At 43.6% G+C, this 17,631-nt stretch overlaps 2 protein-coding genes across 5 annotated transcripts in view; one reads left to right on the forward strand and one right to left on the reverse strand.

Moving 5' to 3' along the window:
• The window catches only part of B3GALNT2 (beta-1,3-N-acetylgalactosaminyltransferase 2), a 60,498-nt gene extending 53,162 nt beyond the window's left edge, over nucleotides 1-7,336 (forward strand). For both annotated transcript variants that reach the window (XM_003267284.3, XM_030812647.1), the window contains 3 exons: nucleotides 207-366; nucleotides 1,381-1,437; nucleotides 4,215-7,336. In XM_003267284.3, coding sequence (XP_003267332.2) covers nucleotides 207-366; nucleotides 1,381-1,437; nucleotides 4,215-4,349 — 352 coding nt within the window. In that variant the 3' untranslated portion in view covers nucleotides 4,350-7,336. The remainder of the gene's footprint in view (nucleotides 1-206; nucleotides 367-1,380; nucleotides 1,438-4,214) is intronic.
• The window catches only part of TBCE (tubulin folding cofactor E), a 77,289-nt gene continuing 65,239 nt past the window's right edge, over nucleotides 5,582-17,631 (reverse strand). For 2 of the 3 annotated variants that reach the window (XM_003267282.4, XM_003267283.4), the window contains 6 exons: nucleotides 17,236-17,388; nucleotides 15,782-15,935; nucleotides 12,915-12,983; nucleotides 11,885-11,944; nucleotides 6,114-6,205; nucleotides 5,583-5,894 (listed from right to left, as the gene is read on the reverse strand). In XM_003267282.4, the coding sequence (XP_003267330.1) occupies nucleotides 5,802-5,894; nucleotides 6,114-6,205; nucleotides 11,885-11,944; nucleotides 12,915-12,983; nucleotides 15,782-15,935; nucleotides 17,236-17,388 (621 nt within the window). In that variant the 3' untranslated portion in view covers nucleotides 5,583-5,801. Of the gene's footprint in view, nucleotides 5,895-6,113; nucleotides 6,206-11,884; nucleotides 11,945-12,914; nucleotides 12,984-15,781; nucleotides 15,936-17,235; nucleotides 17,389-17,631 lie in introns of all 3 variants that reach the window. The other variant, XM_003267281.4, reaches the window with a different exon arrangement.

The raw sequence follows: 17,631 nt of genomic DNA on the forward strand, positions 1-17,631 counted from the left end.
GTTGCAGTGAGCCGAGATGGCACCACTGCCCTCCAGCCTGAACAACAAGAGCAAAACTCCATCTCAAAAAAAAAAAGAAATTTTCTTATTTTCTTTTCTCACTTCTACAAGCTTATTCCTTTGTAGTGATGATAAAGAAGTCAAGTTTAATAGTGGCAGGATATGTGTCAGACTAACACAAGGGGCCACATTATTTTTCATCTCAGTTTCAGACTGAATTGGGCAGTTGACCGAACCGGAAAGTGGCAGGAGTTGGAGTACCCCAGCCCCGCTTACCCTGCCTTTGCATGTGGGTCAGGATATGTGATCTCCAAGGACATCGTCAAGTGGCTGGCAAGCAACTCGGGGAGGTTAAAGACGTATCAGGTAATTAAGAATTTCTTAGCTTGGCGTGGTGGCTCTCGCCTGTAATCACAGCACTTTGGGAGGCTAAGGCGGGTAGATCACTTGAGCCCAGGAATTCAAGACCAGCCTGGGTAACATAGCAAGACCCATCTCTATAATAAAAAATAAAAACAAAAAATTAAGGATTTCCCACCTATGTATACACTCATCACACCAAGTTTCATCTCACTCAGCATTCCATCATGGAAAGCAGAACCCACTTACCTTGGGGAAAAGCATGTTACTCTCTGTATAGGAATCACCTCTCAAAGGTTAAGGATGTACCCCTGCATCCCTCAAATCTTGCCTTTAAATTCCATTCCTAAATCTTTTTTGAGCCTACTTATTATGTTTTCAGCTAGTATTTACAGGTGTCATCCCTGGAGGCTGGGCACTGTGGCTCATGCCTGTAATCCTAGCACTTTGGGACGCCGAGGCAGGCAGATCACTTGAGGTTAGGAGTTCGAAACCAGCCTGGCCAACATGGTGAAACCCCATCTCTACTAAAAATACAAAAAATTAGCTGGGTGCACACCTGTATTCCCAACTACTTGGGAGGCTGAAGCAGGAAAATCACGTGAATCTGGAGGCGGAGGTTGCAGTGAGCTGAGATTGCGCCACTGCATGCCAGACTGGGCGACAGAGGGAGACTCTGTCTCAAAAAAAAAAAAAAAAAAACAACTATAGTCCCTGGAGGAATAGAAAGATTTTTATTCCTAAGGAGGAAGCCCAAAGTGCTTCCTGGAAGCTTAAGGTACATGAGAAGGATGGGTCGTCTACTCGCGGTTTCATCTTCTCATTACCTTGTGGTGGGGGTGCTTCATATTAAAGACCACTAGCTTTGACTTTGTGAACCCATTTTTGCTATTTCATATTAGAATAATAACAGAGCAAAAAAGTAGAAAGGTGGTTTATGATGGGAGTGGCCACAGTTTTGTCTTTACAAATAAAATAGCATTAAAATTTTTAAATTTAAACTTTATGGGCCATGTATAGGGTGAAGATGTAAGCATGGGCATCTGGATGGCAGCCATAGGACCTAAAAGATACCAGGTAAGTCTTTGGGGATGGCCTCAGGGTTCTTAAGAGTTGAGGAGGTGGATTTCTATATACAGGTTGAGTGTCCCTTATCCAAAATGCCTGGGACCAGAAGTATTTAGGATTTCAGATTTTTTTGGATTTTAGAATAATTGCATTATACTTACAAGTTCCACATTTCAAATCTGAAAATCTGAATTGCTTCAGTGAGCATTTCCTTTGAGTGTCATGTTGGCTCTCAAAAAGTTTTGGGCTGGGCATAGTGGCACATGCCTGTAATCCCAACACTTTGGGAGGCCAAGGTGGGTGTTATCACTTGAGCCCAGGAGTTCAAGACCAGCCTGGGCAACATGGTGAAAACCCCGTCTCTACAAAAACTACAGAAAAATTAGCTGGGCATGGCAGCGCCTGCCTGTGGTCCCAGCTACTCAGGAGGCTAAGGTAGGAGGATCAGCTTGAGCCTGGGAGGTCGAGGGTGCAGTGAGCTGTGAATGCACCACTGCACTCCCACCTGGGCAACAGAGTGAGAGAGACCCTGTCTCAAAAAAAAAAGAAAACAGTTTTGGATTTTGGAGCATTTTGGATTTCAAATTTTCAGATTTGGAATGCTCAACCTGTAGTGTATATCACACCATGGGCAGAAAGAATGAGGATCTTCTACCATCATAGTTATGCTGTTGCTTTAATTCACAATAATCCACCTAGGTTATTTCTCATACAGTATTTTTCTGAGTTTAAAGCAAAAGGTTATAAATGAATGTTCCCCTGCCTACAAAAAATTCAGTTTCCATAGATTTGATCAGAAATTATTTGCAGCTTTAAAACTTAACAACAGAAAGCTGGGCATGGTGGCTCACACCTGTAACCCCAGCACTTTGGGAGGCCGAGGCGGGCAGATCATGAGGTCAGGAGATCAAGACCATCCTGTCTAACACAGTGAAACCCCATCTCTACTAAAAATACAAAAAAAATTAGCCGGGCGTAGTGGCGGGCGCCTGTAGTCCCAGCTACTCAGGCGGCTGAGGCAGGAGAATGGCATGAACCCAGGGGCGGAGCTTGCAGTGAGCCAAGATCGCACGACTGCACTCCAGCCTGGGCGACAGAGTGAGACTCCGTCTCAAAAAAAAAAAAAACAACGACAGAATCCACTGATTGAGTGTGGCAGTCTAAGGATCCTTCAACCTTTCTGACCGATACAAATAAGATAACTGCATGAAATATAAGACATCATTTAAAACACACTATTGCTGAACCAGAAAAGAAAAATGAATCTGCAGAGACCAAAATGGAAACTAGAGCCCCGGGAAGAAACCAAGCACAAAGCTGGCTTTAGCTTCGGAGATTTCTGTTCTGGATTCTTGCAGCTTCCACTTTGGCCATCGAAGGTGCAGGGGACAGAAGGCACATGCAGTGTCTGTCAGTTAGAAGCCCTGCATAGAGCTGGGGCCCCAGAGCAGCTCTCAGTCCAGGACAAGAAATCAACCCACATCTACATGGTCCACTTTGATAGTCCGATTCCTTTGCTGTACTTTGTGTCATCTTTGAATAGAATTCTTTTTTGTATCTGGTAATTCTGGGATCTGTAGTCTTTGCTGGGTCTGATTTGCAGTTTGTTGTTTCTACAGACTGTTGTTCATGGGGCTTATTTTCTGATGTGTTGAGTCTTTTTTTGGTGACCATGTGATGTCTTTGGAAACTGAGTCCTATATTTAAAATGCATTCCTACAGAGAGGATTTACATTTTTTTCTGCCATGCACCTAGGAATACTACCATCTATGAATACTTCAGACTTTTGTCTTGGAACTGTTGGGCTTACACAGAGTGACTACCAGCCCCAGACCTACCTAAGTGCAAGCTGTGGGTAGGCGCTCAGGGGAGAGAGACCCCTTTCCATCCCACTGAGGGGCAAGACTGAGACAGACAAGCCGAGTTTGTTTTCTTATATCCCCCCGAGGCTGTGGCCCCTCAGAGATCCTAGCTCTGTGTCAGTCTCCCATTAGTCTCCTGTTCCTGGGCTTGGCCTTCCAAACCCAAGGATCAGCAGCTGCCTTCAAGGCACATGCTGACTCAGCACTTTCTCCTACCCTGTTTCTTCTTTGTTCATGGAGTTCAGCCATGCTTTATAAAGGTTTTTAATTTTATCCAACATTTTTGTGTTGTCAGAACATTGAATGAGTTTCTCTCTTGTGTTTTGCTACATTGCTGGAAATAGAAGCCAATTCATGTAGCTAGGAAATAGTCTAGTGGTTAAGAACTTGAGTTTGGGAGTCTTTAATCCCTCCTCTTCATTTACCAGCCGTGTGACCTTGAACAAGTTATTTAACTCTTAGTTTGTTCCTCAGTTGTAAGACGGAAATAGTTCCTACCTCACAGCATTACTGTGAGATTTAAGTGAGATATTTACAAAGCACTTGGGTAGAGTCCCACAATATTGTAAGCATTCCATCAGAATAACAGCGTTACTAATACTGCCACAGACACACCTTTCCTAGCAAACATGAAACTCCCCTGTGGTTTCTAAAATCGTTCATTACAGAATAGCATTTGTTGACTGACTTCATCCACACACCGCCTTGTTTCTGTATTCCACAGCCACAGGACTGTGGGACCTGGTGCTTTCCCAAATCAGGAGGTGCCACCCCCACACCTCACCAGTTGGTCCACACATGGAGTTATCCTTGAAATAATTTCAGCATCATTAGAATACATAAAAGCTGTCTACGTGCATACTTTCTGATGCTCTTAAAACAGTTTCACCACTCTCAGATCGGCTTTGGTTGTTTCTCAACAGGACAGCCTGTGGCTGTGTGAGAAGACCTGTGAGACAGGAATGCTGTCTTCTCCTCAGTATTCTCCATGGGAACTGACGGAACTGTGGAAACTGAAGGAACGGTGCGGTGATCCTTGTCGATGTCAGGCAAGATAACAGGGACTTGAATTAGCGTCTAAAATCAGGGCAGGCAAACGATAATCTGAGTGCAAGTCTGAGGAGTCCCAAGGTTTAGCAGTAGACTGTATGGTCTTTCAAGAGAGTTCCAGACCGGCACTTTCACCCAGAACCAATGCGGTGTTTCTTAATGTTTGCACAAATTTCCTTAAAAATCAACTTGTACTGTAGCATAAGAAAAGTTTTTATTTATCTATTGGAAGATTATCAGAAAAATACCAAGTTATTTTATAAAAGAAAAAATATTTCTAAATCCTGATGCATTGTGGCTAATTAGTAATTCACCATTACCTATGGTTTTTGGTTAAAACTTGGCCTAGTTCAGAAATCTGTAGTAGTAACTGAGAGTTTGAATTTCAACCTGGATTGCAGGATAGCTCTGTAGAGCTTAATTAGGATAATTATCGGACAAAAAGAACTCACAGGAATGCTGTGTGATCATGTGATCACATATTTGAGCAGTGGTCACTTATACCAAAGTTTGGGGCTTCTGGAAATAATGTCAGATTTTGTGGATCTCTGAAGTGGGCAACTTGAACTTGAAGAGGAACCAAGATGATTCTCAGTTCTGAACCTTGGTTTTAAAGAAGTTCATTTATATGGTAGACTAATAACCAAGTTTTCTTTCTGCCATCTAACATAAATCCTGAAGGTCACAGTTTAGTACTCATAGTTTTTAAATGCTAAAGTTTTGTGAGTATGAATAAAAGCAAATACCTCTCAGGGTTTTAGTGCCATCGGGAAGGATATTTCTAAATTGTTGACATTTTGAAAGAATTAGTTTTGCTTTCCTCCTATCATTGCCTAATGTTTACCTAATATGAGTACATTTCAATCAAAGCTGGTTATCTTCTACAGAAGAAGATATACTCAGCTTAGGTGTAATTGTAGGGAAAAGCATGTGATTAATTTAAGTACTCTTAGAAATAGTGCAACTGAGAAGACAGATAATAGCATATTGTTATACATAGTAGACGATGTGTCTCCCCAAGTTTAAGGGACATTTCCCAAAATGACCAACCAAATCATTTTAGTAACCCTTTAAAATAGTAGTTTCAATAGAGAATTCCATTAAAACTAGTCTTATGACAGACATTAACTGTGTTCAGATTTTCTTAGGCTAGTTAGTTTCTATTTAATATTTAAATCTTATCATGAAATGCAGTGATGAACTGTAAAAATAAATATGAAGTAAGATCAGAAAATCGTTAGTAGGTTCAAAGCCTTTATTATTGCTATTATGTATAAGCCTAGAAATGGTTACTTCCCAACAAAAAATACATCCGTTGTTAAAATACATCCCTTGTTATACTTAGGGCAAGTTGTAAACCCCCTTTGTTTTGATAGTAGAATTGTTCCAGTGAATTATTTATTTCCGGTGAACCCCAGACACGATAAGCAGTGTAGTCTCTAAATTTTATTAGTTGGTTGTCACCATCGCACTAATAGACAATCTCCATTTTCCACAGAATAAAACTGTAATGACTTTAGGTCATTTTCCAGCTCGATTTCTCTGCCCGGCTTCTAAAATTAGAATGAAGGTGGGGAAGGATGTGATTAAGACAGATCCGATAAAGCATGTTACACATACTCTTCCCCCACCCCATCCCCAGGCAGTAGCTTACCCTTAAAATCAAACAGACCTATGGTCTCCATTTAGAATCAAACTGTTGCTATCTAGAGACAGTTTAATGTCATAATATGAGGACTAAGCTTGACTTTCTATTTTGCTGGGCAACTTACTTTGGGACTTTCATAGGACAACAGAAGGTCTGACACAGGAACTTTGAGAAGACGTGACAGCAATCCCTTCACCTTTTGAATGGTCATGGAGCCTATCAAAAGACAAGAAAAGTCCATTCGTTCTCTCAAATGACAGTTACCTGTAAAACTAGCTCATGTGATGAGACCACAGTATCATTGCAATGATAGCTGTATCTGTCCTCTTTTTTTTTTTTTTTTTTTGAGACTTACTTAAGTCTTGCTCTGTCGCCCAGGCTGGAGCGCAATGGTGTAATCTCAGCTCACTGCAACCTCCACTTCCTGGGTTCAAACAATTCTCCTGCCTCAGCCTCCTGAGTGGCTGGTGCCCATCACCACACCCAGCTAACTTTTGTATTTTTAGTAGAGATGGGGTTTCACCATGTTGGCCAGGCTGGTCTCGAACTCCTGACCTCGTGATCCGCCTGCCTTGGCCTCCCAAAGTGCTGGGATTACAAGCATGAGCACAGCGCCTGGCTGTATCTGTCATTTTACCCAAGTCACTTTACCCAAGTAAGTAATTAGGGGAAAGCCTGAGTCTTGTACCACCTGTTCATTTGCGGAACTGTGGGAAACGGAGCCAACGGACCTAAGTGCCCTTTGACAGTGAGTTTCACACCATTTCTGGTATTCTGTACTAGAAATACATGTAGTGTATTTCTTTCTTATCTGAATAAACCAGAATGATACTCTCAGCACAGAAGAATAAAGGGAGTGAGTCATTAACGTTTTCTTTTTAAACCTTTATGATGACTTCCTTATGAATTACTGAACGAACACTGGAATGGGACTCAGGTATCCTGAGGACTTCTCTCAATCTGGCCTTAGTTCCCCCTCTGTAACATGAGGGTGTCGACTAAATGATCTACAAGGTCCCTTCCAGTGCCGCCATTCTGTAATTATGTGTAACTGTGTTAAACATACACAAGTGACTGCCAGGCATGGGAACGTAACTTCCGAGTAAATGCTTTGGTTTGTTCAGAATACGCTATGAACTTCTTTCCAAAGACGGGTTGTGGTAAATAGTGGATATTTTGATTATGAGAAATAGAGTTTCCTTGAAGCTTTAGCTGGAGATACAGCAAGAGTGTGGTGTTCCTACAAATATCACAGTGTATTCAAACATATTTTTCTATCAAAAATCATTTTTGTAAAAGCTGTGTGTTTTTATGCAACTTGTGATAATGTTTATTTTAGAATAAAAACTGGCCTTTTTGTATGTATTGAATATAGTTAATAGAATTTATATTTTTAATTAACAAAATTTGCTCTTTCATGTGTGAATATGTGATAGTCTAGTCCTTTCAAAAGATGGAGACGGACTGGCTTTCATTGTTTGAAGGCTGGTGAGAGAAGGGGTTACCTGCTGCACACCAGTGGGGAGTGACATAATCCTAACACATGCCAGAAACAAAAAGTTTGGTCATAAAACAGTTCTAATAAGAAATCTGCCTGGCCTGCTCACACCTGTAACCCCAGCACTTACTTTGGGAGGCAGAGGGATCAGAGCCCAGGAATTCGAGACCAGCCTGGGCAACATGAGGATACCCCATTCTACAAAAAATAAAAAATTAACCAAGCATAGCGACGCATGCCTCTAGTCCGAGCTGCTTGGGAGGATCACTTGAGCCCAGGAGGCCGAGGCTACAGTGAGCCATGATCGCGCCACTGTACTCCATCCAGCCTGGGTAACAAAGTGAGACCCTGTCTGTCTCAAAAAAAAAAAACCTGCCTACTCATACCGGTTCTATAGAAGAAAGTAGCAATTTGTATGTAATAAATAGCATTACCATTTTTAATATAGTAACATGACTGTCTTAACATTCAGAAAATATGGAAATAGCTAATTATTTCTTTTTACCTGCCTATGACCAATGTTAAAAATTTGAGAGGTATACCTCTAGGCCTTTTTTTTTTCTGTGTTCATGTAAGGATGTATAGGTTTTAAGACAGGGGCAGTGGCTTACGCCTGTAATCCCAACAACACTTTGGGAGGCTGAGGCAGGCGGATCATCTGAGGTCAGCCTGGCCAACGTGGAGAAACCCCGTCTCTACTAAAAATACAAAAATTAGCCAGGCATGGTGGTGGGTGCCTGTTATCCCAGCTACTTGGGAAGCTGAGGCAGGGAGAGTTGCTTGAACCCGGAAGGCAGAGTTTGCAGTGAGCCGAGATCATGCCACTGCACTCTAGCCTGGGTGACAGAATGAGACTCTGTCTCAAAAAAAAAAAAAAAGGATGTATAGGTTTTATAATATATTGACATACTACATTTGTATTTCTTTATGACTTGATGGTATAGCTTTTCATGCCAGTTCCATGCCATGTCCTCTAGACATACACTGCCCAATATGGCAGCCACATGTGGTACTGAGCACCTGGAAAGTGGCGAGTATGACTGAAGAACTAAATTTATTTTATTTTAATGAATTTAAATAGCCACATGTGGTTATTGCAGCCACACTGGACAGCGCAGCTCTAGACCTGCTTCACTCTCCTCAGTGACACATGACAGTGCCTTGTTTTGTTTTTGTTTTTTTTTTTTTGAGACGGAGTCTCGCTCTGTCGCCCAGGCTGGAGTGCAGTGGCACGATCTCCGCTCACTGCAAGCTCCGCCTCCCAGGTTCAAGCCATTCTCCTGCCTCAGCCTCCTGAGTAGCTGGGACTACAGGTGCCCACCACCACGCCCGGCTAATTTTTTGCATTTTTAGTAGAGACGGGGTTTCACTGTGTTAGCCAGGATGGTCTCGATCTCCCGACCTCGTGATCCGCCCGCCTTGGCCTCCCAAAGTGCTGGGATTACAGGTGTGAGCCACTGCGCCCGGCCGACAGTGCCTTGTGTGCTGTGTGGTTCCACCAGAGCTTATTCACCATTCCCCCACTTGCAAGTACTTAGATTCTTATTATCTTTACCATTACAAATGCTGTAAGATACAACGCTTGGTCAGAGCATATGTGTATTTTTAACTTTTTATACTAATTCCCACATGACTTTAAAAAAGGGTATACTGCTTTTTCATGCCAGCCAGTATTATTTTAATTTTGCTAATCTAATGGATTAAAAAAATGATATTGCAGTATTTTTTTTTTTTTTAAATTTTAGACAGGGTCTCACTCTGTCTCCCAGGCCGGATTGCAGTGGCTCAATCACAGCTCACTGCAGCCTCAACTTCCTGAGCTCAAGTGATCCTCCCACCTCAGCCGCCCAAGTAGCTGGACTACAGGCATGCACCACCACACCCAGCTAATTTTTGTATTTATTTTTGTAGAGACGGGGTTTCACCATGTTGCTCAGGCTGGTCTCGAACTCCTGGGCTCAAGCAATTTGCCCACCTCGGCCTCCCAAAGTGCTAGGATTACAGGTGTGAGCCACCATGCCTGGCTATTACCTTTCTTTTTAGAAGACATTTACCTATGTTAGTGGTTAAATATTCACAGCATGTGGCATAAGAATTAGTATTAAGAACCTTTGTGTGAGTGAGTGAGTGTACATTTGAGAAACAGAAAAGCAAATAAAAAAGCGGAAAAAAAGGAACCCTTGTAATCTGCTGGCTTACTGCTGAGTTTATAGAATATAGGACTCAGATTCTGAATAGTTTAAAGTAGTAATTCTTACATATAATTTCTATGGATAGTCAAATCTCTGCTAGCTCTACCCAAAGATTAATAAAAACAGCATGAATGCAGTGGGTGTTCCCAAAATGGCTAAATCTCAGAAGACCTGGGATACCAGTCAGGTGTACAGTGTGGAAGTAGAGAAGGGTAAGGCGGCACTGTCACCCCCAGCCAAGGGCTGCATTCAGGCATATGCCCAGATGGCAGGCCTTGGCAGGTCTACCTCAGTGCCTTCCAGAGAAAGACTGAGAAGGAAAGCTTAACGAAACAGGTCGAATGACAATATTCTTGAGCAAATACTCTATAGTGGTAACATTCCCGTGAATTGATTTGATGTATCTGCAAAGGCAAAAGGAAACATGCAAAGACATCGAAGGCCAAAAACATTCACAGAAAGTCCTGGCCCTCCAGGCATGGTGGCTCACACCTATAATCCCAGCACTTTGGGAGGTGATGACAGGAGAACTGCTTGAGCTCAGGAGTTTGAGGCCAGCCTTAGCGACATAGCAAGGCTTCATCTCTACTAAAAATCAAAAAAATTAGCAGGGTGTGGTGGTTCGTGCCTATAGTCCCAGCTACTCAGGAGGCTGAGGTGGGAGGATCACTTGAGCCCGGGATCAAGGTGATGGAGCCTGCAGTGAGCCAAGATGGCACCACTGCACTCCAGCCTGAGTGACAGCCAGACCCCATCTGAAAAAACATAAAAAAATAAAACAGTCCTGGCCCTCTGACTAGTCTGTCTCCAACAGAATAATGAAGGGGGAAATCACTAATTCTAATCCATTACATAGCAGTAGCCAAATTCCATATTACAGGAGTAGAAACTGGATTGTGAATAAATAAAAATGGAGATGTTGTGGTAAATTAACACTAAATGGATGGTTATCAATCACAAAGGTACTTCTTTGAACACAGCTAAGGCCTTCTATAAGCAATACCATGATAAGCTTGCTTTATCTGATAGAAACTAATTTAAAAATCAATGTGAATTTACTGCACTGACGGGCAAACAAAGAAACCCAATGTACTAGAGTCATTAAGCTGATGTGTATTTCATTTATTTAAATCCTCACTGCTCTAAATTATTTATATTTTAGTATTTAGCTATGAATCAAGTTTAATCTTGAGAATTCACAGTATCATGGCATACTCAAAAATAGACTATAATTTCATTTTTCTTTTGAGTGAAAGTTTAAGGTAAGTTATGTTGATCTAATTTATTGACACAAGCGTATTTATTTTCCAAATAAAAGTAATTCAGTTCCAGTAGCACAATTTTTTTAAGTTCTAAGGTAGCTTTCTCAAAGAAAACCATTTCAGAGTGTTCATTAAAAGAGCATCTGCGAATTGTTTTTGCAGGGACTCCTGATCAGTCAGGAGCAGAAGTAGAATGTAAGCAGTCACAAACCTCCCATAAGAATTCAGTTCACCAGGACATAGCTCGTCTCTTATGAAGGGATGAGACGCAGACCCCAAACCCAGTGTCACAGTCTCCCTGGAAACAGCAGCAGGCTTGGGGAATGCTTCCAAAAGGCTATGCCATTCAAGCTCTCAGGTTTTTGGTTAAAAATACAATTTAGGCCAACTGCAGTGGCTCATGCCTATAATCCCAACACTGGGAGGCTGAGGCAGGCAGATGGCTTTGAGCTCAGGAATTCGAGACCAGCCTGGGCAACATGGCAAAAACCCATCTCTACAAAAAATACAAAAATTAGCCGGGTGTTGGTGGCTCGCACCTGTAGTCTCAGCTACATGGAGGCTGACGCTGGAGAATTGCTTGAGCCCAGGAAGCAGAGGCTGGGTGAGCTGAGATGGTGCCACTGCATTCCAACCTGGGTGACAGAGTGAGGCCCTGTCTCAAAAAAAATGTGTGTGTGTGTGTGTGTGATTATATTCAGGGGCTTCCAATTTCAACAAAATGGCTTTCAGCTGATAAAGTTATGGGCGACCTGAACGTTTGGGGGCATGGGGGAGTGATATTAGCATGATTGATTGTATTTTAGAATATGAAAGACTAATGAAAACCTATAAGCTCTGAAGTCCACACTTTGAGACATGAGTTAAAGGTTTTGATTTTAGCTGACTCATATCTAGGCCGATGATTCAGAGTTTAAGGAAAAGATAGGCTCATTCTTCTTACCTGGCAGTTGTTTCTCTAGGACTTTCTGATCAAGTTGATGAGGGTATTTTATCTTCAGTGCTTTAAGAGAAACAAAGAAAAACACTAATTGATATCTACTATTACATGGATTTAAATTATCCACACACATCAACAGATGGCCAAATGATAGAGCTATTCAGTGCAAATTGGCAGGTCTAACCAATGTTTAAAATTCTATTAATCCTTCCATGGATTGCTAACAACAACAAAAAACAGCTGGACAACACTTTCCCTTTTCCCCACTTAGTACTTCTTTCCTGACAGCTTGGCTAGGTTTTCAAGTCATAAATTCACAAATCACAATTTGGTTCACAACTCCAATACCTCCCACATTTATAACACTATTAAATGAGTTTAAAACACAGGAGTTACAAAAATGTACAAGAATTTAGATATGTTGTAAAGAATTCATTTCTTTGACTGGGCACGGTGGCTCATGCCTCTAATCCTGGCGTTTTGGGAGGCCGGGGTGGGTGGATCTCCTGAGGTCAGGAGTTTGAGACCAGCCTGGCCAACATGGTGAAACACCATCTCTACTAAAAATACAAAATTAACTGGGCGTGGTGGCGCATGCCTGTAATCCCAGCTACTCGGGAGGATGAAGCACGAGAATCGCTTGAACCCGGGAGGCGGAGGTTGCGGTAAGCCGAGATCGTGCCACTGCACTCCAGTCTGGGCAACAAGAGCAAAACTCCGTCTCAATTAAAAAAAATTAGCCGGGCGTGGTTGTGCATGCCTGTAGTCCCAGCTACTCCAGAGGCTGAGGCAGGAGAATCGCTTAGAACCTGGGAGGCGGAGGTTGCAGTGAGCTGAGCACTCCAGCCTGGGGGACAGAGGGAGACTTTGTCTCAAAAAACAAAAACAAAAACAAACAAACAAAAAGAATTCATTTAAAACGCAAGGCATTTACTTAGGTACTTAAGAGATACACACTTAAGAGAAACACACTAACTGTTTCAGCACCTAAGGACTCAAATACAAATAAACTATTTGAATCTGAGATTCTTACTTAGTAGCTGGTTTTTGAGCATAAATGGTTGCTGTGTTTTGAGTTCCCAATCTTCAGGTGCACCATATTCTGTTTAAGAAAGTAAAAGAGATGAATGATAAACCAAAGGCCACTATAAGTAAAAAAACAAAACAAACAAAGGATAGGTAAGTGTCCAGAGAGCCTGCGCCTTTCCCAGGACACATGGAACTGCCTTTATTCAGCGTGATTTTTAGGAGTGATGGACAACGACCACTTCCAAGGGCAGAATCTTCTATCTGCCCAGAGCTGCAGACTCTGTAGCTTATCTAGCTCATTGTTAATGACCAGTGAAACTCAACAAAAGACAACAAATGAAAAACAACGTGTTTACACGTGTATTACATCATTGTTCCTTAGGTGTCCTGACTCAAACTAGCAGGAGAAGACTGCCTTCAAATACTTCAAATGTTTTCCCCGAGTGTCACCTTTGGTAACAGTTCTTTCTGCGCTGAAAGAAACCTGGTGCCACCTGAGACACAATCCACAGGACACTTCCCCAGGTTTCAACCAGACGGTGCAGAGCCAGGCTGGGCGCTCAGTACCACACTGCAAACCAGTTCCTCGGCCTGGACCACAGCCTCCATAGGAGAGGAGGAAGGCAGTACTTTTTTCCTGCTCTAGGCCAAACAGTGACAACATTTCTCTAAATCCCCCCATGTATCTGTGCTTTTGTCTTCTAGCATACTTAGCAGTGAAGTACTCAACAATACCTGCCCGGCTGCTTCAGAATCTTCCCTTGCCAACCCCGGAGTGATTTAGAATTTACCTAGCGTGGCCAGGAAATTGGGCCGGCTAACGGAGTCATTTGAAAGTGATTCCTCTAGGCTGCTTTTCTTCCTTAAAGATACTGTTCAATGCCTAAAGCATTTATGCAGTGAGCTTCTTGCATTAAGAAATATAAAAAAGGAAATAACATAAAAGCGAAATGTGGAATAATACTGTAGTCAAAACAAAATGGAAAGTACATCGAGGACAAAGACTTATGAATTCTTAGCTTCAAAGCCTGAAGAACCAGGCTGGAGGATTTAAGGAACCACCGTACATGCCAAGTGCCAGCCTTGGTAGTGAGCCCTCGGGACGAGAGCTTACTGCAGGCTCATGCGAACTTTCCTATTCACTAGAATTACCTGGGGGGCTTTAAAAAATATGGACGCCAGCTGGGCGCGGTGGCTCTCACCTGTAATCCCAGCACTTTGGGAGGCCGAGGCGGGGCAGATCAAGAGGTCAGGAGATCGAGACCATCCTGGCTAACACGGTGAAACCTCGTCCCTACTAAAAATACAAAAAATTAGCCAGGCATGGTGGTGGGTGCCTGTAGTCCCAGCTACGTGGGAGGCTGAGGTAAGAGAATGGCGTGAACCCGGGAGGCGGAGCTTGCAGTGAGCAGAGATCGCGCCACTGCACTCCAGCCTGGGCGACAGAGCGAGATTCCGTCTCACAAAAAAAAAAAAAAAAAAAAAAAAAAAAAAAAAAAAAAAAAAGAAGTGATTTCCCGGCCAGGCGCAGTGGCTCACGCCTGTAATCCCAACACTTTGGGAGGCTGAGGCAGGCAGATCACAAAGTCAGGAGTTCAAAGCCAGCCTGGCTAGTATAATGAAACCCCGTCTCTACTAAAAATACAAAAGAAATTAGCCAGGCATAGTGGCGCATGCCTGTAATCCCAGCTTCTCAGGAGGCTGAGGCAGGATAATTGCTTGAACCCGGGAGGCGGAGGTTGCAGTGAGCCGAGATTGCACCACTGCACTCCAGCCTGGGCAACAGAACGAAACTCCATCTCAAAAAATAAATATACAAAAATTAGCCAGGCATGGTGGTGCGCACCTGTAGTCCCAGCTACTCTGGAAGCTGAGGCAGGAGAATCACTTGAACCCAGGAGGTGGAGGTTGCAATGAGCTGAGATTGTGCCACTGCACTCCAGCCTGGGTGACAGAGCAAGACTCTGTCTCAAAAAAAAAAAAAAAAGAAGAAGAAGAAGAAAAAGAAGTGCTTTCCCGCCACACACGGTGGCTCACACCTATAATCTCAGCACTTTGAGAGGCCGAGGCGGGCGGATCACTTGAGGTCAGGAGTTCAAGACCAGCCTGGCCAATATGGTGAAACCCTGTCTCTACTAAAAATACAAAAATTAGCCGGGCGTGGTGGCGGGCGCCTCTAATCCCAGCTACTCAGGAGACTAAGGCAAAAGAATAACTTGAACCCGGGAGGCAGAGGTTGCAGTGAGCCGAGATCACTCCAGCCTGGGCCTGGGCAACAGAGCAAGACTCTTTTTTTTTTTTTTGAGACGGAGTCTCGCTCTGTTGCCCAGGCTGGAGTACAGTGGTGTGATCTAGGCTCACTGCAAGCTCCGCCTCCCGGGTTCACGCCATTCTCCTGCCTCAGCCTCCTGAGTAGCTGGGACTACAGGCGACCGCCACCACGCCTGGCTCATTTTTTTTTTTTGTATTTTGAGTAGGGACGGGGTTTCACCGTGTTAGCCAGGATGGTCTCGATCTCCCGACCTCGTGATCTGCCCGCCTCGGCCTCCCAAAGTGCTGGGATTACAGGCATGAGCCACCGTGCCAGGCCAACTCCATCTCTTAAAAATAAAAGAATTGCTTTCCCTTCCCCATACCTCTCCACTTCAAGAACATAAACAGTCTCCCAGATTCCTCCTGCTGAAAGATACTGCTCTTGCCCTGCTGCCCTCACTCCAGGAAAGTGCCTATAGTCCATTTAGATGAATACAAAAAGCCCAGGAAAGGAAAAAGGGCAAAAGCAACACTGAGAACCTTTTTTGATACCCAAGAAAAAACTTTGTTGCAGCTGGAAACCCACCACCTGAAGGCCACCAGTGTATACGCACGTACTCAGGCAGAGGAGCTGGTATCTGGGATGGGCTATGAGGAATTCTTCGCTGAGTCTGTTTTTGTCCGGATCCTTATGTCCACCAGCCTGTTTCCACTCATTTCCAAATGCTTTTCGGTAGTCAAGCTCAGCTCTCCGCCTCTCCTCGGGGAGAATCTATGTTGATGTGACATAAAAACAAGCCTATTAGAAAGCTTTTTTTCTAACAAGTCCTTTGTGTTTTGCACCTTGTCCTTCCTCCATAGCACATGCAGAAGATATGAAATTGAGAGGGACAAGATACAGTTTTCACCCTTCTTTTTAACATTGACAGAACTCAGGGGTTTATTAGAAAAAAGAATTTCAGTTTTACACTCTTTTTTTTTTTTAATTTGAGATGGAGTCTCGCTCTGTCGCCCAGGCTAGAGTGCAGTGGCATGATCTCAGCTCACTGCAGCCTCCACCTCCCAGATTCAAGTGATTCTTCTGCCTCAGCCTCTGGAGTAGCTGGGATTACAGGTGCACGCCACCATGCCTGCTAATTTTTCTGTATTTTTAGTAGAGACGGGGTTTCACCGTGTTAGCCAGGATGATCTCGATCTCCTGACCTCATGATCTGCTAACCTCGGCCTCCCAAAGTGCTGGGATTACAGGTGTGAGCCACCGTGCCTGGCCTACACTTTTAATTCATGCGAGTACTTGCACATAGGCCAGCTTCAGGACTACACCAGGTACCCTGGGTCGCCTCCCCGGGTCTGCCTGGAGGCGCCTGCTCTGGTGGAGCTGACTGACTCCCAGTGAATGCACAAAAGTGCCAGCAAGGACAAGGCATGGACTTCCCACTTTTATGGGGAAGAGTGGCTGAGAAGGAGAGGAGAAAGCAGCTCTGCGGTCTGTGTTCTTTCTGTCTACATACCCTGAAAACATGGAGAAGGTGCCTGGTATGCCTCAAACGATAGTGCACTGATCTAAGTGGAGTACTCTCTCCTGAGGAGCTGGAAAAGAACCACTATTATGAAACTGCACAAGGCTCATCTTTTACCATTCCGAGGAAAGCTACATCTCACCCCCTTTACAATATTCAAAAATAATTTTTTTACTTCCTTTTTGTTTTGTTTTTTTTTTTTAAATTAAGACAGGGTCTCACTCCATTGCCCAGGCTGGAGTGCAGTGGCATGTTCATGGCCCACTGCAGCCTTGGCCTCCCAGGCTCAGGTGATTCTCCCACTTCAGCCTCCTGAGTAGCTGGGACTACAAGCACTTACAGGCGTGCACCACCACGCAGCTAATTTCTGTATTTTTTGTAGACATGGGGTTTCACCAGATTGCCCAGGCTGGTCTCGAACTCCTGGACTCCAGCGATCAGCCTGCCCCAGGCTCCCGAAATGCTGGGATTACAGGTGTGAGCCACGGCACCTGGCCTAAAATCATTTATTTTCTAGTCTAAAAAATAGCTAGTCATGACGCCAGTGCTCACCTCACATTTGTTCAGCGTCTCCAACTGGCCAATGCTGGCAATAATGAGCAGACGCGCCGTCTCTGCTTCTTTGTTCTCTTTGGTCAGGGGGTTTCTTAGGCAGGACAAAGCCCGTAGACTTGGTAACTTGTCTAGCTCATTGAAAAACGACCACTGAAACACAGCAAAAGGAAATAAATGAAAAGCAGTATGTTTCACGCTACTTTTGCAGAAGTTTGAACCAGCAACAGGAAAGCATGTCCCTAGTTCTAATCTGAGGCAGGGAATTTCATCATGCACTAAGCAACCCCCTCTAGAAAGACCACATACTTTTACTCTTTTTTTTTTTTTTTTTTTTTTGAGACGGAGTTTCGCTTGTTTCCCAGGCTGGAGTGCAATGGCGCGATCTCAGCTCAT

This window comes from Nomascus leucogenys, chromosome 5 (assembly GCF_006542625.1).
Source record: "Nomascus leucogenys isolate Asia chromosome 5, Asia_NLE_v1, whole genome shotgun sequence".
In the NCBI taxonomy this organism is placed as follows: domain Eukaryota; kingdom Metazoa; phylum Chordata; class Mammalia; order Primates; family Hylobatidae; genus Nomascus; species Nomascus leucogenys.